Raw genomic sequence first — 24,811 nt, forward strand, 5'->3', positions numbered from 1 at the left:
CAAATTCTATGAAACATCCAGAAGCACAGAAGGAATATAAAGAACACCGGACTACAAAAAGCAGACGATGATCTGCCTGCGAATAAAGGAAGTCTATGATTATATTCAATACAGGTGGCATGAAAGTAGACAGGACAAATCACAAAGAAGGCAACATAAGACAGAAAGTGACAACAGAAGAGAAGAAGAAAACAAAAACTGCTACTTGACATACTCAATATAAAATAAGAGGACTGTATATAAGCTTGAATATCTGTTAAAGCAGTCCCACCCCATTTAATAAACTCTGGAAACGCCCCTGACAGGCACGTAAAGAAGCAATGGTGTCCTCTTTCGGCGTCACGCTCGTAGTGCAACTGAGGGCCCATAGAGGAAGTAATCTTTTAACTCTGAATTATAAAACTTCTGCCTCCGGAGTGTGTTTCAGCTCACAACCCCTACAAGCAATTTCTAAATTAAGACTTCTGTAAACCGCGCGGATTAAATGTGATTCGGTGGTTTTGCAATGATTTTCTGCAGCGATGTAGAAATATGCCATATGCCACACGCGCACGCGCGCACACACAAACCCGCATCCTTATGCTACAACCCTGCGAGAAGGACGTCATCACTCTCCCCCCCTCCTTCACATCCTCTGCCTCTGTCTCTGCACGCAGTCAAAGTGCAACCTCTGAGTAGTTTCGTGCAATAACATGCTCTGTTGTTCCACCCTGGCTCCTGAAACAGCCGACATTTTCAAAGTGTCTCCGGGTGGAGGGGCACACTGCCTCATCACCACACAGCTGCAAGCAGGCAGTAGCTTAAGCGAAGGGTACAGTGTTGCAGTGCAATAATCTGGCTCACTCGCAGCTAGCTTATCGGTACAGCTGTTGACTGGCAGCAAGTCCACTGAAACTGCACCGACTCTCCTCCGTCCATCCCGCCGGAGCACCGGCCGAGAGGAGCAAATGAACGAGCTGGTGAAGAGTTTACCCTCCCCGACTCTGCCCGGGCTGCACCTCCCGTCCGTGGATACCCACAAAGGCTGGCTCTTTAAATGGACCAACTACCTGAAGGGCTACCAGAGGCGGTGGTTCGTGCTCAGTAACGGCCTGCTGTCCTACTACAGGTGACGGTGATTTACTCAGTTAATAATATCAGAAATAATAATGGAAGCTGTAAGCAGCATGTCAGAAATTATTTTTATTTAAAAGGAAATTAAACTTTTTTGCATACCTTATCTGGTGGAAGAGGTTTAGTAACAGCAGCCTAAATAAATAAATAAATGAAAATCACATGAGTCATAACTACAATGAGATGACCCGTGAACGATGTTAAAAACTATATAAGTTTAAACATGGTGTCTAATAGCACTTATTACGTCTATCTATCTATAAATAGATAGATGCTGTCTCTAAGAATAACTTTATTGATCCCAACAGGAAATTCATATTTCTTGAAATATCATATCATAGAAGTCTTCTATAGTATTATATTCTATAATAGAGTGCTAGATATATTAATTATTACATTATTATATATAATAAGGTAATAAATATCTATCTAGTGAACAGCAATCTAGTCTTTCTAGAGGGACTGGCCCTAGCATAATACAACTAATAATATATAACATAGTATTCATAGTATAGTAGTCTCTATGTAGATAGATAGGCAGACAGACGGAGAGGATAGATAGATAGATAGATAGATAGATAGATAGATAGATAGATAGATAGATAGATAGATAGATAGATAGACGGACGGATGGACGGACGGACAGACAGACAGAAATTTAGCCTTGTAAGTCATGCAAGGCAAAGCTCTCATTGTTAACCTACAGTACATATTGTCCAGAGTTGTCTCCTGAGGGAAACTTAAACTTGTTTGATATGACACTTATTGCGACTCTTTTAAAACTGAAATAAGTCAAAAATGGAGCTGCTCCATTTTGTAAATGGGGCACATCAGCATGGAGCTGAGCAGAGAGGCTGGTGTATTCTTGTTTTTTGTTTTTTTTTTTGTTCTACTGTTACACGCTGCTGTTATTCCCCTCAGGACTCAGGCAGAGATGGCACACACTTGTCGGGGAACAATTCCCCTGGCGACGGCGCACATCGAGGTGGGCGACACCTGCCACTTGGTGTTAACCAGCGGAGGCCGGAGTTACCACCTGAAGGCCACCTCCGAGGGAGAGTGCCAGAAATGGGTGTCAGCACTGCAACAGGCCAAAGCCAACGCCACTCTCCTCATGCATCACTCAGGTGAGACAGGCATTTTTTACTCTTTGTGATTCGTGTTTTTGGACAGTAAATTTTAGTGTAGTGTTAGTGTTACTGTTCTGTCATGGTACCTTTATTTTATGGGGTTTTTTGTTTTTGTTTTGGGGTTTGGGTTTTTTGGGGGAGATTTAAACAAAAACACCCACACCAGAATTTGCACTTTAAAGGAACAGCATGGTTCAGCCGAGAAGCTCTGAAGCAGTCAAACTAATTTTAGCTGTAACCTGAATGCAGGCTGACACAACCAAGACCCATTTTCCTAAATGCATATTAGATTTCTACACATTCTCTGTGCTGACTTTATAGTTATGTAAACAGACGGACACAAGGTGGCAGTGTTATTCAGTATGTCCTTATGAGAACAGTCCGTTGGGGGCAAGGGGTGTGATTAAAGGTAAAAAGAGGAAGCTGTATTTAATCTTGTCATATTAAATTACACCTCACCTTCAGCTATGATCATTCTAATACTCCCTTTTTTTTTTACCTTCAGACAAATAGAGCATCTTTCTGTCTTACACAAATGCAGAATCACACATGCAGCTACCGCCACCTACCCTCCCCACCACGCTGTCTCCTTTCTCCCTCCCTGTCTCCTTCACTATGACGACAGTGAGTGCTGAATGAAATGACCTTCCTGTAGACTCCTCCTCCCCTTTCTGAAAGCAGGAGGGGTAAGAGAAAAAAAAAAGAGAGAGCAGGAGGGTGTGAGCATTTTCATTGAAAATATTTTTCCACTATACACTCTGTGGACAATAGGAAGACACGAGGGCAGCCTTTTTCAGTGAGTGTGTCACCTTGTAAGTAGCCTGCTCATTATATTACCAGTGGCAGGATTAGAAGTGAGACAGTCGCCGTGCATTTGCTTGCATGCTTTTTTTGCATCCATGTGTGCATTAGTAACCATAGCTTTATGTTTATGGAGTTCAGTAAGTTGGGCAGTCCCTTTAATTTACTGCACATGCACAGCAGAGCCGTCGTCAACCGTCTCTGTGTACGTTGCCTAGTTCGATTTGAGGTCTGCAACACCCAAAAATGTTGTGTAAAATGTTCGAACTCGGAAGGACTGATGTGTGAGATGTACATGAAATACTGGTTCAAATATAGAGCTTAGCCCATTTACACTGTTTTATGCATTTTAAGACTTCCAGAAATGGTCTTAAAGTGCTGCTGCTCCATGTTTTTGGGTAGTTATTTTCATCATAGGTTTATGTTCCATATATTATGTGTCGTTCACACAGCTGTGGCTGATGTGCTTGTGTGCATGTGTAAGAAGAGACAGTGCCTTGTGTTTTTTGTTATGATGTGATTATAGATTATTATCGAGTGAGCTTTTTTCATCTGGGCTCATTAGCGGGACAAATTAATTGGCTAAAAGTCGATTAGAACAGCATCTGTCTGTCTTATAATAGCTATTACTAAAATCTTTAGGCTCCTCTGAAATATGTATCAATAGGTGTGTTGTGAAAAAATAATGTTTCCCGCTGGTGTTGAAGACAAGATGAAAGCGTGAGGATGAATCCAAATAGCCTGTCCTGGAGCCGGCTTTCAGCACACACAGTCAGACTTTAAATGGTTTTTCCATGCTGAGGAAGCTTACAGTCCATCCCCTGATTTTTAACTCTCTCCTCCCACACTGTGTCCATATTGATGCTCCCGCTATCACCTGTGGGTGTTTTCTTTTCTTTTTTTTTTTAAATGATTCAACGATGAGTCACCAATTGAACTCTCCAAAGTCCTGTGTGGAAAATAACCAGTCAGTGCACAGACTAGACCAGTATCCCTCTGCCCTACATGTATACTGTTATTCTATGTCCGAGCACTTCCATATAAAAACATCGGATGGCAGATGGCCTCAGATCGCAGATTCATAGCGTCTTAACACCTTGAGCTCCACCAGCAGAGTGCGATTATTCTCTCTCTATATATATGTGGGTCATGAAACCATTACAGATGCCTGAAGGATTTTTCACCCTCTCATTTTTAATCTTCTCCTCCAGAGACGTTCTTAATCCACTTTGCCCTGATTGTTTTCATTTCTTTGCCCCTTTAGATTGAAGTAGTTTATGTCCCGTACATAGGCAAGGCTTTCTTTCAAGCACAGCAGGACCTAGAAAAGTTTCATTGCATAGGATGGAAGCAGTTACATGAACTTAAAGCTGGGTTGTTTGTTTTGGCATTTATTGCTCGCTATAGATATGGGTCTGTTTTTATACTGCATAAGAAGTTTTAATAGAGCACAGAATTGTCAGCAGGTGCATCATTCAATCTTCAAAGTGCTTATGCAAAGAAAAAGTATATATATATATATATATATATATATACTTTTTTTTACACCCAGCACGCCCCTGCGTGCGGTTTTATCCTTCAAGCTCGGGTCCTCTACCAGAGGCCTGGGAGCTTGAGGGTCCTGTGCAGTATCTTAGCTGTTCCCAGGACTGCGCTCTTCAGAGATCTGCGATGTTGTTCCCGGGATCTGCTGGAGCCACTCGCCTAGCTTGGGAGTCACCGCACCTAGTGCTTCGATTACCACGGGGACCACCGTTACCTTCACCCTCCACATCCTCTCGAGCTCTTCTCTGAGCCCTTGGTATTTCTCCAGCTTCTCGTGTTCCTTCTTCCTGATATTGCTGTCATTCGGAACCGCTACATCGATCACTACGGCCGTCTTCTTCTGTTTGTCTACCACCACTATGGTTAGCCACCACCATTTTGTCCGTCTGTATCTGAAAGTCCCACAGGATCTTAGCTCGGTCATTCTCCACCACCCTTGGGGGCATCTCCCATTTTGACCTCAGAACTTCCAGGCCATATTCGGCACAGATGTTCCTGTACACTATGCCGGCCACTTGGTTGTGGCGTTCCATGTATGCCCTGCCTGCTAGCATCTTGCACCCTGCTGTTATGTGCTGGATTGTCTCTGGGGCATCTTTACACAGCCTGCACCTGGGGTCTTGCCTGGTGTGATAGACCCCAGCCTCTATGGATCTTGTGCTCAGAGTTTGTTCTTGTGCTGCCATGATTAGTGTGTGTGTACATATATAAGCAAAGTGAGGTACAAAAAACTGTTACGCCTAACTTTCCATAAGTGAAAATGGGACTGTAAATGAGATACTTTCAGGTAAAAGCATTGTCATAAATCTCTCCATGATGCTTTGTAATCAGCCCAGTCTCTTTACACTCCTCCATTAAAGCTTCAGACTGATGGTTTGGCTCACTCCAGCAAATGGGTACAGAGAGAGATAGTGAGGGGGAGACAGAGGAGAAAAGGGTAGTGCGTCATCTTTTTTTTTTCTCCTTCTTCCTCTAAAAATAGCCTTGCCTCCTGATTGCACAGACCTACGTTTCCAGGGCAACAGTGTTCATTCACAGCTTTCCAGTGTTGTAGAGAGGAAGATTTGTGGTGGATCAGGGTGTGAAGTGTTAATATCTTCCTCTAGCCAGTCCCCATTAATGCTCTCTCAGCTTGTCTCGATCTAAATTTTAAATGCATTTCTCAATCTGCCATTACATCCCAGTGTGCTGTTTACTACACCATCACAAACACCCACTCTGTTTACATGTAATAACCTCTAATGATGCTATTTTAGTAAATGAATAAAATTCTGTCCTGGCTCTATTTTTTTTTTTTTTTGTGCATGTGTGTTTGAAGATGACTCGGGGGATGAAGTCCCAGTACCTCAGGAGGATCGTACTCTAACCCAAGGGGTGCTTAAGACTCTGGCCAGCAAGCTAGATGACCTGAGCACCTGTAATGAGCTGATAGGAAAGCATGGTGCTGCCCTCCAGCGCTCCCTCAGTGAACTCGAGGACCTGCGTGGATCCACTGACAGCACAGACAAAGTGAAAGCCGTTAATGAGCGAGCCACCCTCTTTCGCATCACCTCCAATGCTATGATCAATGTGAGCCATTCAGTTCTCCCCCAGTATGTAGCCACTCTAATGGGAGACTAGCAGAAATGCTTTTTTTTAACAAAGGGGGAATAGAGCTTGAGGGTGCCGCCCGCATTCTTTGATGTGTTTTGTGTTCACACCTCAGGCTTGTCGTGACTTTGTGGACGTGGCAGAATCTCACAGTCGGAGGTGGCAAAAGGCCCTGCAGCATGAGAGAGAACAGCGTCACCATCTGGAGGAGACCATCGAACAGTTAGCCAAACAGCATAACAGCTTAGAGAGAGCCTGGAGGGAGAATCCCACCTCATATACAGGTGAGACTCTGTCTGTCTCCCAGACATCCTGTGTCACCGAAGAGCAAATGGGCCTCTTAAAACGGGTGGTGCACAGACAGGTTACTTGAGTTAGACTTTAATTTTTTTTAAGCATATTTATCTACAATCTGCATAAGAAACTACAGTAACCAAATAAACTATTATTTTAGTGATTTTTGTTTTTTCTGATGTAGTTTGTTATGTTTTACTGTTTTTGTGATCAATGTTAGTCTTTGGGAGCACATTTTTTCTGTTTGGTATAAATTATGCTAACAGGTTAATGGTTACAACCTGAGCTTTGCGCACAAAAGTAACAAAGTGGCCAATGTCATTAACTGCTGTAAATAACATTTATAAAGGTAAATAAGACATTTATATGCTAGTTATGTGAAATGCCTCATGTCAATTAAAAGCAACCTGCAAAGCAAACATTACGAAGCTACTAATAGTTAAACAACTTCTTCATACCGCTTTGAGGCAAGTATTAATGAAAGTTTTATTACCTGAAGCAAACATGCAAGTCTTTTTAGTCTCCATTATTTGCTACTTCCTGTGTGGATGTAGAGGATGTGCAGGACTCTCAGCTGACCTGTCCTGTGCTTGCTGCCGTAGGCGTGGAGCGATCCCAGGAGGGAGATGCGAGCGACGAGAATGACGAGGCAGAGTTCTTCGATGCCATGGAGGACTCACCTGCGTTCATAACTGTGACTGCTACTGGTAACATAGAGCACAAGTGAGAGGCATCATCTCTACACAGTTACTGTATGTCTAACCCGCTGAGCTATTTTTGTGAATGTTTTTAATGTTTGTTTTTTTCACTTAGGCGCTCAGGAAGTAATCAGAGTATGATGAGTGGAGGCATGCCCAATGACTGGACTCACAATGAGAATGTACGTCACAAGAATACGGATATTAATGAAAAACACTTTACTGAGTAGCCCTATTCATCTTAGCTTGTCCTTTTCTCTACAGGACACCTCAGGCGCAAACCACATGCAGCTACGAAGAACAAGGCGCAGCCGTATTCCTGACAAACCAAATTACTCCCTTAACCTGTGGAGCATCATGAAAAATTGCATTGGGAAAGATCTATCTAAGATACCCATGCCTGTAAATAGTGGACAAATCTGCATTCCCCACTAATGAGCTCTGGTCAAATGTGGTGGGAACTTAATTAGATGTGTATGAAATGTGCGATTGCAGGTAAACTTCAACGAGCCGCTGTCGATGCTCCAGCGTCTGACTGAGGATCTGGAGTACAGTGAGCTTCTGGACCGGGCCGCTCGCTGCGACTCGTCCCTGGAGCAGATGTGCCTGGTGGCTGCCTTTTCTGTCTCTTCCTACTCCACCACAGTCCATCGCACAGCCAAGCCTTTCAACCCTCTGCTGGGGGAGACTTATGAGCTGGATCGGCTGGATGAGTATGGTTATCGCTCCATCTGTGAGCAGGCAAGGAATCACTTAATTACTGCGTTTATGCGTCTTTGATCACATTTTATAAACAATGGAGAGGAGAGCAAACACCCAACATATTGTGCTTATATTGGCTCTACTGACACCAGCTGATACAATTCACTTTCAGGTTAGTCATCACCCACCAGCTGCTGCCCACCATGTGACATCACAGCGAGGATGGACCCTGTGGCAGCATATCACTATTGACAGCAAATTTCGTGGGAAATATATTTCAGTGGTGCCGTTAGGTAAGAAGCAGTCAGAGTGTTCACGATGACAGTCACTTTATATGAGCACAAATGCTACTACATCTGAGATCTGATTTATAAATACACTGAAATGTCTGTGTGATGTTTTGTATGCATTTCTTTTTTACCATAGGAAACATTCACCTGCAGTTCCACTCGAGTGGAAACCACTATGTGTGGAGCAAAGTGACTTCCACAGTGCACAATATTATTGTAGGGAAGCTCTGGATTGATCAGGTGTGTTCCTCTTGGACAGTAGTTCGCAAAGCTTTCTGAAGGTCCTTTACATTTTTTCTTTATGTATTAGCTTCTTTCTCATTCATTTGTGGACTAGTCTTCGTAGCTTATCATGTTCAGAGGAATATTTTTTATGCTTGTTTGTTTATTCCGTTAAAATGGACCTATGAATTACTCCAGGATAAAAAAACAACCGGAATGAAGGGATTTAAATTGCATCTCTATGTACTCCATTTCTTTTTGCTAAATCTCTTTAGTCAAATATATTAAAAAAAATATAGATAACACAGTTTGACAGGCAGAAAATAATAATTTTGGACCAACAGTGACAATATTAGCTGAAACTTGGCATATCCTTAAAAAAATCTGGGGAAACTGAACAAGTGGTAGGCCTAAACAGGATCCACAGCAACTGATTTGAAAGTAATTTCCTTAAGAAATAAGGAAAGCATCCAGCAAACAAAAGCAAAATTTCTTTTTTTTCCATGCATAAAGGAAAGTAATTGTAGTCACTGTACACTTTTAAGTCACATCTGTTTTTTTTCTTGTTGGCAGTCTGGGGACATTGACATTGTAAACACCACAACCAAGGACACCTGTCGTCTTAAATTCTCCCCCTACAGCTACTTTTCCAGGGAAGTCCCACGCAAAGTAAGTCTCTGATGAACTAATAGACAACTACAACATTAACACAGTCTTACATTTGCCGAATGTCTACTGCTACACAAGCCCTTTAGAGAGAATCTGTAATGCTGTTTTAACAGATACAACTTTCTCCTAATATTGACTAATATTGAATATTGAAAAAAATGGATAACCTGCTTAAAACAAGGATTACCAACCTTACAGCTGGAGAAATAAGAAAAAAGAGGGCACAAAGTGTCAAACTAACAGAACAAGAACCTCTCTTTGAGGGCTATGATGTGTTGAAGCACTAAAGATCATAAAGGCAGCAAAATTCAGGAGGGGTGGCAAAAAATGTGTGATAAATTAAATACATTTAAAGCACATTTTAAGTACGTTGAACCAAACAACAGCTAAAAAAAGATGAAAGAAATATCAAAAGTAAAAGATTGCAATATTTCTATTAATATTCTCAGCAAGAGCCAACAGCCAGAGAGCTGGGAAGAGATGAAAGTAAAATATAGTCTTACAGTTGGTCTGTAGGCCTTTTCTTCTAACCCAAGAGGTTACATAGAGACAAAACACATGGCTGAAAACTCCATCTAGCAGCATATCTTCCTTTGGAACGCCAAATTGCCTTTCACGGTTCTTTTTCCATGAGTTATTTTTCTATTTCTGCCAGCCTTAAAACCAGTAACACGCAGCGAAAATCCCCCTTAATGGAGAAAAGCAGCAGTGTTCAGCAGCAACAGCTCTACTAATTTCCAGTGCTGATTTGTGTCTTCACTTTATGTTGTGGAAATTACATCTCAGTAGACTGAGCTGTCAGGTTTAACCAGAGCTGATGCATCAGAGGGATACGACTGCTTGCACAAAGAGAGAAACCAGCTTCATCCTTGTTATGACAACTTCTTTCTATTCCTAAAAAAATTCCTGAATCACTCCCGAAAGAAAATACCTTCAACTGTCACTCTAGGCTGTCTACCCTTCGGCAAGGGCGTTGATATCCCCAGACACCCCGAACCATCACAAATATGAAAAACACAGTCATACACAAAACAGATGATTAAACATATCTAATTAAAACACTTAAGTGAATAAGGTTATATAACCTTCTTATCAGTATTCTCTCACACTGCATAATAGAACATAGAACAAGTAACTAACACGAATAGGAAAACAGGATCATTAAAAGAAGAAGAAATAAGAGAGGATCAGCTGGGTCAGACTCGGGCAGACCCCATCTGAAAAGCTGGCTATCCACCTGTTTTTCACATGATTTCGGAGGTCATCTAAGGTACTGGCAGGATGTAAGGGTAAAATAAATGGGTAAAAAAAATTCTTATCACAGGCAATGATATTAATTAGGTATATTTTATAAATCCCAGTAATGCTGTTTCTGTGGTATGCAACCACGCTCTCATTCTCATATGGCTTCCCAGTCACATGTCATTAGCTAGTGCACATGCAGTTTCATAGTCGGACATTTTCAAACAGCAAAAACTGAAACTAAAATGGATTTTAAAAAAAGAAAGTAAATAAAAAACCTAAAGACCCTGATGAGGGCTGATCTCTTCTTGTGTGCTATGTTCTTTGTTATTTTTAGGTGACAGGAGTGGTAGAGGACCGAGAGGGCACAGCTCATTACATCCTGTCCGGAACCTGGGATGACAAAATGGAAAGTGCCAAGATAGTGGATAGCAGCCAAGGATGCGGAGGCTCCGAAGGGAAACAAAAGACGGTTTATCAGACTCTTCCGCCCAAACTGCTGTGGAAGAAATATCCCCTTCCGTATGTAATACATTTTGTGCTCCATCTTAATGATTGAGTGTGTCGGTGTGCTATTTCTCCTTCTCGGTCTGCATCTTTTGTCACACTGAGTTCTCTAATCCGTGCTCCAGAGAAAATGCAGAGAACATGCACTTTTTCTCCTCTCTGGCGCTGACCTTAAATGAGCCAGAAGAGGGCGTCGCACCCACTGACAGTCGCTTGCGGCCAGACCAGCGGCTGATGGAGGCTGGTCTGTGGGACGAAGCCAACAGTCAGAAGCAACGTCTAGAGGAACGACAGAGACTGGAGAGGAAAAGAAGGGCGCAAGCTAACCAGGCCCTGGAGGAGGGTGAGTGCAAGGAAATGAACAAGAACAGTGATGACAAAGACTTTTCTGGCTTTTGCATCATTTGTACCAACCTTCAGCACAGATCGAGCAGCTGTTCAGAGCTTTATTTTGCAGTGAGCTCATAGCAAAAACAGATTTTTCCTTATTTAGAAACAAAGAGCACAGGTGAAAGCTCTGTTGTTATAAAATGAGTGACTATTGATCTTTAGCTTTGGTCAACAGCTGACAAAACCTGACAAAAACTTGCAGTAATTGGCAAATTTTACAATATTTAGAGTCTATGAAGAAAGAACTTTGCAATATCCTGAAAATGAGCACATATGTTCTGTCTTTAGGGCAAGATATTGAGGGTTACCAGCCACTGTGGTTTGAGAAGAGGACAGACGAGACAGGCGATAACATTTTTATCTACAAAGGCGGCTACTGGGAGGCCAAAGAAAGACAAGACTGGAGCCAGTGTCCTCAGATCTTTTAGGACAACATGCCTCTTGCACCACAGCATCAGCCAGGCTGAGCGTTTCCTCGTGGTTTAAGGATACTCTGAAGGATGGAGAGTTGTGTGTATGAGTTTGGATGTACATGTGTGAGTGAGTGAGACAGCTAATCTCTCCAGGGATTTTCAAGCACAAAAACATCTGGTTCCTAATTTACTTGCTCTTGCTCTGTTATATCTGCATTTCAAAAAAATGCATGGCCTCAGTATAAAAGAGTTAAGAGCTGCAAATAATATGTACACTAAAGGGAGTTCTGCGAAACACACGTGATCAGGTGTGTGGGGATAATTCTAGGCTGAAGACCGATGTCTTATTTTCTTCAAAACTGGCACAACTTGCTGAGATCTCCCAGTGATGCTGGGTTTCAAAAGAAATTTAGCAGGACAAAGCCTTCTTCTGTGCTAGAAGACTTCAAGACCAATCCCTATGATTTCTTGGTGTTCTTTATTAATCTGTTTCTCAAAACTGCACAAACTGCAGTTTGAAAGGATTAACAGTTATTGTCTGACTGGCCTCTAAAGAACAGTCACTCCACCAAATCTTTTTACAGATAATTGCTTTGTCTCCCATAATCTTGAAATTACAGTATGTCCACCTCCGTCACTGTTGCATTTAAGTCAGTAGCAGAGAGCAGCACACACCCACTGAAAGCACTTGAATAATGTCTTCACTGACCCTGGAGGAGCCTGAGTGTGAGAAAATGACTAAAACAACATATTTGTGTAATCTCAGCTTGGACTCTATATAAAACTCTATATTCAAAAAAGTGTGCTTAAGCTGAAGATGCTGAAAGATTTTTGCCTCATATCAGACAAAACTGCCAGCTCATTAGATTGCATGATATTATTTTCATTGCCACCAGGGGCTTCCCTCATCAATTGCTAACACTTGTAAACAGCTTGAAAGGAGTGTTAGTCCCACTCGCACTCATTCTTTCACAGCAGTCATCTGGACAGGTTTAACTTTTTCTTCCAGAGAAACTGCTGTTTCACATCAAAATGCCTAATGAGTCAACTGCAATGGACTGATTTTAAGGTCTGGATCCAGCAGCAAACGTTTACCAGGTAGGGGAAAATCCGAGTTGCAGTGTAGGATCCAGGATTTTTGGAGCTCCGCCATTACCAAGAACTAAAATTTAGGATTTTGCTGCTACGGCTGCATCAGTTTAACTTTTGAAATGATGATTAAAGGTTAAATAGCTGCAGGTGAATGTGAGTGTTGGTTATCTGTTTCCATGTGTTAGCCCTGCAACAGACTGGCGACCAGCCCAGGGCACCTAGAGTACCCCTTCAAATATCTTGAAACAAAACCGTAAGTATAAATATGCTAATCTTGGGATTTTCCTCAGCAGGGGATATTATTGCTGCTGGTGGCAATTTTAGCCTTAATTATGTAACAGAATAGCAATTCCCCAGTAACCCCCACATTAAAACAAAAAAGATTTTGTACAGATTAAAATGGTTCTGCGGGTATACCTCCAGGTAAATTCAACTGAGTAATTGTTTTTAAAATTACATTTACCCATTATCAGGGTTTACCATTGTGGCAAGTACCAATGAACCTGTTCCCTTGCTTAAAATGGTTGCAAATGACTCTATTAGTTATTTGTATGTTAAAAATTGTTCATTTGCATTATGTTAGTAATAAGAAATCCTGCACGGTCACTTGTGATTTAAAAAAAAAAAAAAACACTCCCCAATCAGGGAGTTGTTTTATTCAGCCCAAATATTAAGTTGTATTAACATTATTTCATCATATCACTCAAAAACATTACACTTGCTCATGTTTTTGTGCGGAGGCAAGCACTTGTGTAAATTGGTAGTAAATACACTCTATAACCTGTTTATTTATAGTTTACAGTGTATTACAGCGGGGCATGATGCACAAATATGGCTGCCTGTTTGGTTTTGGCCTGTAAATAGCTAGAATATACTAGAAATAAAATCGTAGTATCATTTGAAGAAGATATACAGTGCTTTAACATCCATGTTGTCATATATTAATCTCTATTATGTATACATAACAAGTCATGATTGTATGCCAGCTAAGGAGATGTTGGGTAAATTAAATAATGAATCTTATGTTTATAAGCGTACATAAATGATGCAATGAAATGTTGATCAAATAAAGCACAATGTCATGTTTACCTGACAGGACATGCTCTATAATTTAAAGTCCACAGCAAAGTATAGCTATGCATGGTTTTAGACTGCTTGTGCACTAGGCCTCTTCACCTAGCTAGCTGTTTGTGGATTGTTACTGAAACACCTTTTGTGCCCGACTGCCTCAGAAATTTTACATTTTTGAGCTCAAATAAAGACTTAAAGCTGCCAGTGTGCAACCGTTTACTGTCACACCAGTGGTTTTTATAATCTTCTGTCAAACAAAGCACAGGTAATAAAGAAGAAAACAGAGTTTGTCACAATGCTGTAAAGTGGGTATTTCTGTCTGGAGCTTTTCTTGAGTCCAAAGCAACTGTCCTGATCTACAAAAACATGTAAAAAATGTATTAGTTGTTTAACTAATGTTGTTTACTCGAAAAGAATAAATAAAAAGTAAATAACTGAATTTCCTCATGTGCTCAGCCGTCACTCGTACATGAACTACATGGATTTACGAGGTTTACCCTACAAACTGAAAGCATTATTTCTAAACTCCACCTTCTTTAGAAAAAAAATATTAAACATGCAAGTGTGATTGTTTTGTTGTACCAATGCTATGGTGACGATGAGTCATGGAAAGGACATTTGCATATTTTACAAGTGCACATGCAAACTAACCTTTAACTCATTCAGCAGCACCTGAAGTAATGCACAGAGTAGAGCAGAGGTGTAAAAACATGCCTCCAAGTACATCCTGAAGACTTACCCAAGATCCAAGATTTTTAGAATAAAACTGAACCCATAAGCCCCAGTGAAAGATGCTCTCTTACAAATTTGGCAGATAACATAAATTTGTATTTTGATTTCAGTTATTTTTCTCATTTCATCAGCAATCGTTTACAAACCAGATGATGGGCAGCCTGTGATTGACAGATGCAACAGTGTTCAACATTTTTCCACGCTCACTGTATCTACTGTCATGCAATTGCATGTGCATTAAAGTTTAAAGCCCCTGGCAGCAGTTCAATGTATGTATGGTCAAGATGACACAGTGAAGAATCAGAATGGGGAAGAAAGACATTTTAAGTGACTCTGAATGTGGCTGGTTGTTGGTCTGAGCTGATCTGAGTGTTTGAGAAACTGCTGATCTACTGGGACTTTCCCACACAGCCATCTCTGGGGTTTACAGAAAATGGTCTGATAAATATAAAGTGAGCAGCAGTTCTCTGGGTGAAAATGCATTTTAAATTCCAGAGGTCAGAGGGGAATGGCTAGGCTGTTTCAAAGGGAAAGGAAGGCTGCAGTAAGTCAAATGACCACTTGCTGCACCCAAGGGCATTTCTGAATGTACAACATGTTAGAGCAGATGGGCTACAGAAGCAAAAGAGCACACAAGGTGGCACTCCTGTTAGCCAGGAAAATAAAGCTACAGTTTATACAGGATCACCAAACTTTACAGTAGAGCTCTGAAAAAATTTCGTTAGGTATTGATTTCTGCTGCAACATTGAGATGGTGGCATCAGATTTTTGAGGCGTATGGTCAGAATTTGTAGTTATTTATTAATTAACTAACTTATCCTGTCCGGCACCTTCAGCAAGCACAATCATGGTCTGAATGCACTGCTGTGCCAAACACATTTGCTTTTCAAACAGGAACTCTATTCAATTTTATCCTTTGTACTTTATATATATGCATATATAGCGAGAGTAATAACTCAAAAAGAACTGATACCCATCTATCAAGGTATCAGAGAGTGAGAGAGGTGTGAGAATCACTCCTACTGTTCTCTATAAAACTGTGCAACAACTCTTCTTTCTGTGACTGGTGAGCACTCCTGTCAGGCATAAGATTACACAATTATTTTTGTTATACACCTTCAGCCGGTTTTTAAGATTGGTATAGAGTACATATTACTTATTATTGCACTACTGTCGTGCACAGGTTTTTTTTTTTTAAATCCTAGGCTGTACTATTTTTATTCAATTACTCAGTTCTTTAACCGATCTGACCCACTTAGGATTAAGGTGGCTGGGCTAGACGGAGCTCATGAACTAAAAATGAGTGTGACGCTCCCGGTCTATGACTTACTACACAAACACAGTTAAAAACAGTAGCATTGCCCTTTAAGTGAACCGTCCAATGACACCACCCGCCCGGCTCGGCTTGGCTGACAGTTTGGTGACCGAGTGACGGAGATTTGGGGATGCTGTCAGAACAAGGTAAAAGCGGCGAAGCTCCTATTCTAATCAAGTATCTCTGAGGTGTATCTAATTGGTTTCTAACTCGTCGCAAAGCCTGTAGGATAAACGGGTGTTTCCTTTTTTCCTTAATATTCTTGTAGCTAACAACCTGCTGTTAGCTAACACTGCGGTTTAGAGTCACTAGCTAGCGTTAGCATGAGCATAATGGCATTTAGCCGTCTGGTGTCAAGTGCCAGTCCACAGTAGAGGTCAGATAACTTCATACACATTACTGTTAAACTGTGTGAGGCTGTCGACCCCTCTGTTTTGGCTAAAACTGTTAAATTTAAAGCGCTCAGGGCCATGAATGAAATGTTGTCAGAGTGCGCTGCACTTAGCGTTATATGTCGCTTCTGATGTCAGGTTCTCGCTCTGCTTCTCCAGAGCTGGGAAAAAGATGCTATTTGTAGCCTGCATAAACGGGAAAAACATAATTCCCCTGATTTCATGTGTAGATTAATACTATTGGCTTTAAATGACAGGCACACGGCATGCCTCATCGTGTTTACAGCTCACTGGCTCGTCACTTGCGGTCCTTTTGCTACACGTCGGGATAATAATAACCAATCCAGTCATTCCCCGTCGTGTGTGGGAAGGCGCGGACGGTTTTCCAGCCCGCCCCGAGCTCCTCTCCTCCGGCTGTCTTACTGTTGGATAATGTCATATTGCCAACGCAGGGGTGTGTTACACAATCAGGCCGTCATGTAAAACAGAAACACGTGTCTATAGGCGGTGCTGAAAAACGCACTTCTGTTTTTTACTGGGCAACATTGAGACCGCAGAGTGGGTAAAAACAGCTGCCTCTCGGTTATTTTCGCAGCTTTCAGCCGGTTTTATCATCCATTTGTGATTGAGATGAGAGGTGCGAGCTGAACATGTGTTTTCCTTGCAGAGAGGACAATGATAAGAACATGATCAGCGCCGATGGCTTCTCAAAATGCGAGGCGACCCTGCAAGAGACAGGGAGGAGGAGGAGGCGGCCACCCGCAGAGATGCTCCATCTGCTGTCAGCTGTCATTGTTTGGCTGGTGACCGGCACCACCATCTCCAGTCTCAACAAATGGATATTTGCCGTTTACAACTTCAGGTACCCTCTGCTGCTGTCAGCTCTGCACATGCTGACAGCCATAGTGGTGGATTACGGCCTGATCAAGCTGCAGGTGATCCGCCACAGAGGGGTCGGAGAGCAGGACCTGACCCCCAGCGCAAAATGTAAGGTGTTCCTGTTGAGCCTGACGTTTTGTGCCAGCATCGCCTTTGGAAACATGGGTCTGAACTATGTCCAGCTGTCATTTGCACAAATGATATACACTACCACCCCGCTTTTTACCCTGGCCATCTCCACACTGATCCTAGGCAAGCAGCATCACATCATCAAATACACAGCCATGATGCCCATCTGCCTGGGAGCCTCTTTCAGCATTATGGGAGAGGTCCAGTTCGATCAGACTGGCTGCTTCTTTGTGTTCGCAGCAACCATGCTGAGAGGAGTCAAGTCCATTCAGCAGAGTGAGTACCACTTTCTCTGCATCACTGTCCCGTTTCGCCATGCTAGGAAGCTGACATGTTGTTTTGTCCCGTTGCTAAAGAAAACAATAACCCAATTGACATCAGGGAGCATTTTAGACACTGCAGCCGTCTGCGGTCCTGGAACTTCTTAGAAATTTGGTGATTCACTTCTCCGTTCATAAACGCACCCTAGCATTAAGGCGGAATGGCACATTGGCTGGTTTTTCAGTTGCTAGGGGAACGTGATAAATAAACACATATGTTTTTGTGGTATGCCCCAGTGGCTGGCTGATCTGTTGTATGTTTATTTTGGTTTCTAATATAAACTTTAATTTCATTATGAAGATGATTTTATCTTCTTTACATTTGCTGCTCAGGTTTCGATTTACTGAATAAGCTTTTTGTACAGTCAACATTTCAGAAAATCCACCACAAACTGAGAAGTTTTTGAATTGCAAATCAGTCAGGTTCTTCTCTGCAGTCCTGTGTGTCCCTCGCTCTCTAACTTTCCTATCTAGCTATAAAGACCTAAAATGCCCCCAAAATAATAATAAAGGCCAGATTGTTGCTTGACTTTGTTAAATCTTAAATGATTCTTAAGAGAACTTTAAAGTTCGTGATTGGATTATCTAAATGAGGTAAAAATGAATGGCTTTCAGTTGAAAAAAACATGCGAGAGATTCCTTTCTTAGATTGATGTCATGTGGACTAACTTTTGCCCTCGCTGCATTTGTCCGGTGTACTCATTCACCTAATGTTCTGAGCTCTCACTGGAGCTTTCATTACATAAATTGCTTTAAAGCTGCAAACCGATTGCGCCACAGATCGGTAGCTTAGCTTCTGCAACGTCATCAGTCTTCATAAGAATGTGGTTGTCAGAGAGGGACAAAAAGAGTCTCTAAACACACGTATAAAGAGAGGCCCGGTCTTTAGTCTGTTGCAGAAGCAGACATGCAGGTTGCTCAGAGGAATGTAATGCTGCACATTGTTCCTGGTGGAGCAGAGGTACAGGCACGCTCATAACCTCAGGGGTCATCACTTTAAATCCCTTCTTAACAAATTGCAGATGTTTTTTGCTTGTTGCTTTGTTTAAATGTTGGAAGGAAAATGTAGGTCCTGCTTTTGCTTTTGGGATGTAATATGTAAACGATGTCCTGAACATTTTATTTTAATCATGGCTAAAATTTTATGCCCTCAGATGTTGTCTCATGTTTCAAGAAGCTATTTTAAGCCTCTTACGCGTGTTGTTGCAACAGTTTATTTTTGTACTCTGACGCACTTTGTTAGGGCATTTTTTTTTTAAAAACATTCAGCATTTAGAGTTTTGTTTTGTTGTTTAACAGTAATGTGTTTGATTTTCCATGACATCATGGCATATTACACAAATTTCCCAAAAAGGATATTTGCATAATGAGCTTCTGATGTGCTTTTCGCTCTCCTTTTGATGGACACACACGCACATAAAATCACACGGACCTGCTGTTATGAAAGTACTCCCTGTGTTTTTGCTAGGAAATATGTCTGAATCGATTGGTAGCAAAAGTATCTTTTGTAATGGGGAATGTTACAGTAATACAGATTTTTTTTTTGTTGCCTGTTGCAGCTGCTCTCACACATCATGGTAACTACATAGACTGTATATAAAGGCTGGACATAACTACCACACTGGACTCATTTTAAAGGCTCTAGGTTAGCATTTGGCCCCTGTCACGTGAGCCAGACCTGACCAAATATGGACGAGAGAGTGGAGCATTAACCTGTCAGTTAGTGCTAGCAGGCTCTGTTAGCATGCTATGTCCATACAGCATTCTGCTGCAACACACTGATAGAGATATTTGCTAATTAGACTAATAAAGCACTAATTAATTACCACAGCTGATGCACAAGCTTCTGGGATGCTCTGCACCTCATAGCAAACCAAAACATTAGTAGACTTTTTTAAACATGTTCCAAAAAGTAGGAACAGCACGAGCATGGTGTAAAAGCTCCGGCTCAGTGAGGCACAGCAGATAATCATCACCTGTCTGCGATGTTATGAAAATAAAAACTATGAAATGTATCTGGTTATATCAGGCTGTAAACATGTGGTTTAGTGTTGTAATTTTCAGCAACTTTTGGCATGAGAGTCTATTGGAATGTACTGCTTTAAGTGGTCGTTAAAGGAACTTCACTTCAGTGTTGACTTCCTTTTCCAGCTTGCCTAAAACACACATTATTACATTTTGACAGACTGAAGGGTAATAGCCATTTGAAGTGTGTGCGTGCGTGTGTGTGTGCGTGCGTGTGTGTGTGCGCGTGTGTGTGTGTGGCATTGTTGTTACAACAGATGCAGCTGTCACAGAGAGATTACAGATGTAAATATAAAGTAAACCAGATAAACTAATTCTCCCTAAATGAGTACAGATCAGGACATTGATGTGACTAGATAAGCTTGAAGTGTTTCCTCTTTCTATTGCAAAGCCTCTGCGTACTTTCATTTGTATACATGTCTTTTCTGTATACGAAACTCTTTATGTGCTGGGGTGGGGGTTTGTCGTCCCCAGTCTCATCAGACCGTTGATGCACCTGCAGCTCCACGTTGGTGTTATTGTGCAGCATCTCCAGCACTTACAGCATGTGTGGGACTATTAAATTGAAAGAACTGCTGTCATGTTTTTTAGCTTGTGACACCGCTAGCTGTGCCTCAGTATCTTTACTTTGACACAGCTGGGTAGTGCTTAGTTTTCTGTTTTCTGTATGGGAATAAGTAGTGTGTTCTGTTTGTAACTGCTGTGTACATTTGTCTGTTTTTATAGGTATTTTACTTCAGGAGGAAAAGATCAACTCCGTGTTCCTGCTGTACCTGATGTCCATTCCCAGTTTTTGCATCTTGGCCATAGCTGCTCTCGCCTTGGAAAACTGGGCCATGCTTGAGTCGCCGCTTCATTACGACCGCCACCTGTGGGTCTTCATCTTGCTCAGCTGCCTGGGCTCGGTCATGTACAACTTGGCCAGCTGCTGCGTCATCACGCTCACCTCGGCGGTCACTCTGCACATCCTCGGCAACCTTAGCGTGGTGGGAAACCTGCTGTTGTCTCAACTGCTCTTCGGCAGCGAACTGTCGGCCCTGAGCTGTGCCGGCGCAGTGCTCACGTTGTCTGGCATGCTCATTTATCAGAACTCAGAATTTATCGTTAGCTACCTGGATGCACGCAGGGCCAAAGCAAAAGGCTCCGTACGAGTGGATTTTCACAGTGCACGTGGAGAAGACTCGGTTAAAGCTAGTGCGTCTGATAAAACATATCATCCCCATCATCAGGGCGCAGACAGAAAACAGGAAGACAAAATGGACTGAAAAGAAAAGAGGAGTTGTACCCTAGTGTGTGACTTTATACAGCTATAGTGTCGCCAACAGTGACAGATGTTTTTTAAATTTTTTTTGACTTCCTCACTGTGCCACTTTATTTATCTCCTATTCACACAGAACTGGAGTCTGCAGAGAGGAAAAGTTGCCTTTTTGCATTAGTAGTACTATTATTATTTATTTATATTTCTTTGGTTCACAATGAAAGTAACTTCTTCTTTTTTTTTGCCCTTAGCCGTGTCACATATAGCCTATAGCGGTATATGCATGCATGAGCACACTGAACTCTTTGATACCTCATCAGGTATTCACACTGTCACTCTTACTACTCCACTGTGAAAATGTTCTCGTATCCAGAGGGCTTTAATCAACGTTTTGGGTGTCTGTTGTGGATATTATCCGCTATAGTAAAGCCTCATAGATGGGGGGGGCCCTCAGATCTGAGCGGGCACAATTTGTAATAAAAAGCTATATTTATGGTACTGTTACCTGACACTCTCCCGGCCCTATTGTGGTAAGGGACTGTGTGTTTTTGGCAGCTTTTCTATGTAGACATGTAATGTGGGTAGCTTGTTAAATAAAGGCAAAGGCACTGCTGTTGTGAGTGTTGGTAAGTTACGAGTATGGATAGAGCTGACACTTCTGTGCAATGCCACATCACATTTCCTCTCCTGAAGCACATTTTTAATAAGAGGCTGTGTTTCGTCCTACTATAGGAACGTCAGTGTGGCTTTCCACTTCAGGCCTAAATTTTGTTCTCGCACCAACCTGGAAAGACGGTCTCTGTAGAGCTAGTCCAATTATTTCCAACTTTTACAACGGCGCACTGATAATTAGGTTCACAAGGTCTCTAAGGAGTGTCACTCAACCTTAGCTGGCTTTTCCCTCTGGAAGACCTGAGGAGGGAAAAAAAAAAAAAGACTTGAGATGTACTTTAAGGTCGCTTCTTAAATCCTAACCTTTGTTAAGCCAGCACGTCTTAGAGAAACTGACTTCTTTTAAAAAGTGTTCCGTTTTCACTCTCAGTATTTAAAAAGCATCTTATTATGACATATTTTAGCCCCCCTCTGATATTTATATGAAAGAAAATATTTATTTTTTAGGGCCTTAGCAATAATCAGAGGGGGTTTAATGCTGTGGAATTTGGTCCTCAAGTGTCTTGCAGCTGTATACATGTAAAGTCTGAGTGTGTTAAAGCAGACGCTTGCATGCTTTTGCTCCAGAAAGCATCCAAAATGTCCTCGGATGCTTGTTGCACACCTTCCTACATGCACGGTATGCCAAATGTTTACTTTAAAGCTTCTTTTTTTTTTCTGCTTTTTTTTTTTTTTTTTTTGTCTTGTGAAACCTGTTCTGTCAGTGACCAGATACGACCAATGCTCACGTACAGTGTGAGCTCTCAAAAGATGAAAACAACAAAGCCCTGCGTGGAAAAAGGCTCAGTATGACACACCAGTTTTTTCAGCATGTTTCACCGTAAGAATAAAAGCAAACAACGCCGCATGTTGATTCAGCTGAATAACATTTCAAGGATGTCATTCATGAAAATTACTCAAAACGTGTAAGATGCTTTTATAATTCCATGATTAGTTGAAAATGGTTGCATTTAATTTCTTTTGCAGTGTGTATGGTTTTACTGGTTTTATATTTCTTAATAACACCACTCACATTTAAAAGTGATGTTCAACAGATCATTTCGCTGGTTTTAGGCTACTGTACTAAATACCTCAACTCTTAAACAGGACTTATGCCCCCTTGCGTTCATAGGACTGAGATCAAGCAGCTTTTCAATAGTCATAAAGAAACCACAGCGAGGGAGATCGATCACAGATAAAATAGTTCATATATACATTTTGACAATTTAATAATCTGTAAGCTGTAGTTTGTTTGCGGGTTTATGATCTAATTTCACAGTCTCAGCTCTGTTTGGCAGGTTTGGCTACTTGTTCTTGTCATGTTTGAGAAGATTATGAGAAGATTATGAGTCTGGAGAAGATAAAACAAACAATGCAATTGTTGCATTTACACGGTACGAAGACGCCACTAAAAAAAAGCCTACAGTTCCTGTGTGCATTCTGGGTTTGATTGTTTGCAAAGCTAGTTGGATGTAAATGTTATGTTATTTTATTTTGTTATGTATTTTATAGTCATATGACTGGTTGAAACTATACTGGTTCAGGAATGAAATGTCTGCCTCATGCCTTATTTGGACATACTGTAGATGAGAATGCAGTTTTGATGAATGCTGTAGGTGTTTTTCTTGTTTACGGGCAAAGATACGGCTCATCCATGTACACGTGACCTGCAAATGTATGAAAAGAAAAAAATGGACTGGTATAATAAAATAACAAAACCAAACACCTCATTTCTGAATTGCCTTGTTCTTGAAACTGCATTCATATCTGAAATGAATTCAACACCACCTTCCTGTTTTGGGGTTAGAGAGACCAACCACATCCTTTGTAATTGATGTAATTATATGCTTAGGTTGGGTAACTGAGTTTAAACTGAATTCTTAACACAGTCTAACTCTATCTTAGAAGAGATTAGCATTTTTAACTATTGTAAATACATTTATTGGATACTTTATTAGTATACCTTGCTAGTACTGTGTTGGACTCCCTTTTCCTTTCAGAACTGCATTAATTCTTCATGATATAGATTCAACAAGGTGCTGTAAACATTCCTCTGAGATTTTAGTTCCTATCGATATGACAGTCAACAGAGTTACTGCAGGTTTGTCATCTAAACATCCATGATGTGAATGAGGGGGTGGCCGTGATCAGCCATACACAGGTAGGCTGTGTTGTTGGTGCGAAGTGGCTCAAAATGTGCCAAGAAAATGTCCACCACAACGTTATACCAGTAGCAGCAGCAGCCTGAACCATTAAAATAAGTCAGAATAGATCTATGCTTTCATGTTGTTTACACAAAACCACGACTCATCAGACCAGGCAACGCTTTTCATATTTGCTGTTGTCCATGTTTGACGAGGCCGTGGCATCAGTATCCTGTTCTTAGCTCACAGTAGTAGCAGCCTGTTTGGTCTTCTGCTGTTGTAGCCCATCTGATAAAAGATCTGATATGTCATGTGTAGTCACAGGTGCCTTGCTGCATACCTTGGCTGTAACAAGTGGTTATTTTTGTTACAGTTGCCTTCTTATCAGCTCAAACAGTCTGCCCATTCTCCCTCCTCCTCTGGCACCCACAAGGCATTTTTGCCCAAGAACAGCCACTCGCTGGATATTTTCTACTTTTTTTGGACTGTTCTCTGTAAACCCTAGAGATGGATTTATGGGAAAATCCCAGCAGATCAGCAGTTTCTGAAATACTCAGACTAGTCTGTCTGCCACCAACAATGTTCTTATATCAACTTTTATCGCCTTTCTTCCTGATTCTGAAGCTCGGTTTGAACTTCAGCAGGTCGTCTTCATCATGTCTAAAGACACTGGACTGCTATCACGTGATTGACTGATTAGATATTTGCATTGATAAGCAGCTAAAGAGGTGCACCTAACAAAGTGGGGGGTGAGTATCATTAAGGTCCTCAGCAACTTTCAGATATGTGCAGTTCACTGATTGGGAAATGAGTAACAGATAGAATAGAGTCTGTGAAGGTTCTCAGTCATCCAGGTCATCGTAGTCTAAGGAGCTTGGAAAGAAAAGCGTCTGGACTTCTTTGAGTTGCTTGAAGACGTTTCACCTCTCATCCGAGAAGCTTCTTCAGTTCTAAGGGTCAATGGTGGAGAGTCCCAGATTTAAACCCAGTGGTGGGAGTTTCCCCCCAAAGAGGGACAAAGGACCCCCTGATGATCCTCTACCTAATCACATGAGCCAAGGTGTGTAAGCGGGTGTGGGTCCCAATCAGCCAGGGTTTCGGGTGAGCTCATTGTGAAACCTGGCCCCACCCTATCATGTGATTTCCTGAGGTCAGATGGCCCAGGATGTGAGTGGGCGTTAAGGTGTCTGGGAAGGG

General features: G+C 41.6%; 2 protein-coding genes across 6 annotated transcripts; both read left to right on the forward strand.

Annotated features, from left to right (window-relative positions):
- Positions 1 to 491: 491 nt before the first annotated feature.
- Positions 492 to 14,203, forward strand: osbp2a (oxysterol binding protein 2a). Of its 2 annotated transcripts, none has more exons than XM_040000349.1 (14): positions 492 to 1,108; positions 2,035 to 2,240; positions 5,908 to 6,158; positions 6,295 to 6,463; positions 7,028 to 7,196; positions 7,287 to 7,353; positions 7,436 to 7,573; positions 7,667 to 7,912; positions 8,046 to 8,166; positions 8,300 to 8,403; positions 8,959 to 9,054; positions 10,634 to 10,818; positions 10,929 to 11,146; positions 11,482 to 14,203. In XM_040000349.1, the coding sequence occupies exons 1-14, from the start codon at positions 948 to 950 to the stop codon at positions 11,619 to 11,621; spliced, it is 2,271 nt and encodes a 756-aa protein (XP_039856283.1). In that variant the 5' UTR covers positions 492 to 947; the 3' UTR covers positions 11,622 to 14,203. The 2 variants fall into 2 exon arrangements, with proteins under 2 accessions (XP_039856283.1, XP_039856284.1); XM_040000350.1 differs by having other exon boundaries at positions 495 to 1,108; positions 7,076 to 7,196.
- Positions 14,204 to 15,764: 1,561 nt separating this feature from the next.
- Positions 15,765 to 23,193, forward strand: slc35e4 (solute carrier family 35 member E4). 4 transcript variants are annotated; one of them, XM_040000352.1, is made up of 3 exons: positions 15,765 to 15,962; positions 16,876 to 17,492; positions 20,288 to 23,193. In XM_040000352.1, exons 2-3 carry the CDS (start codon positions 16,895 to 16,897, stop codon positions 20,824 to 20,826), a joined length of 1,137 nt encoding a protein of 378 aa, XP_039856286.1. In that variant the 5' UTR covers positions 15,765 to 15,962; positions 16,876 to 16,894; the 3' UTR covers positions 20,827 to 23,193. The 4 variants fall into 4 exon arrangements, with proteins under 4 accessions (XP_039856286.1, XP_039856287.1, XP_039856288.1 ...); XM_040000353.1 differs by lacking the exon at positions 15,765 to 15,962 and adding an exon at positions 15,977 to 16,770; XM_040000354.1 differs by lacking the exon at positions 15,765 to 15,962 and adding an exon at positions 15,977 to 16,766.
- Positions 23,194 to 24,811: the final 1,618 nt, after the last annotated feature.

This window comes from Simochromis diagramma, unplaced genomic scaffold, assembly GCF_900408965.1.
Source record: "Simochromis diagramma unplaced genomic scaffold, fSimDia1.1 OVJJ01000596.1, whole genome shotgun sequence".
Lineage (NCBI taxonomy): Eukaryota > Metazoa > Chordata > Actinopteri > Cichliformes > Cichlidae > Simochromis > Simochromis diagramma.

Excerpts from the sequence above, each read along its gene's own strand:
- osbp2a (XM_040000349.1), top strand. The coding sequence starts at position 948 with ATGAACGAGCTGGTGAAGAGTTTACCCTCCCCGACTCTGCCCGGGCTG. Across the intron at positions 6,159-6,294 it reads CCTCCAATGCTATGATCAAT|GCTTGTCGTGACTTTGTGGA; the intron begins GTGAGCCATTCA and ends TTCACACCTCAG. Across the intron at positions 7,197-7,286 it reads ACTGGTAACATAGAGCACAA|GCGCTCAGGAAGTAATCAGA; the intron begins GTGAGAGGCATC and ends TTTTTCACTTAG.
- slc35e4 (XM_040000351.1), top strand. The coding sequence starts at position 16,859 with ATGTGTTTTCCTTGCAGAGAGGACAATGATAAGAACATGATCAGCGCC. Across the intron at positions 17,493-20,287 it reads AGTCAAGTCCATTCAGCAGA|GTATTTTACTTCAGGAGGAA; the intron begins GTGAGTACCACT and ends CTGTTTTTATAG.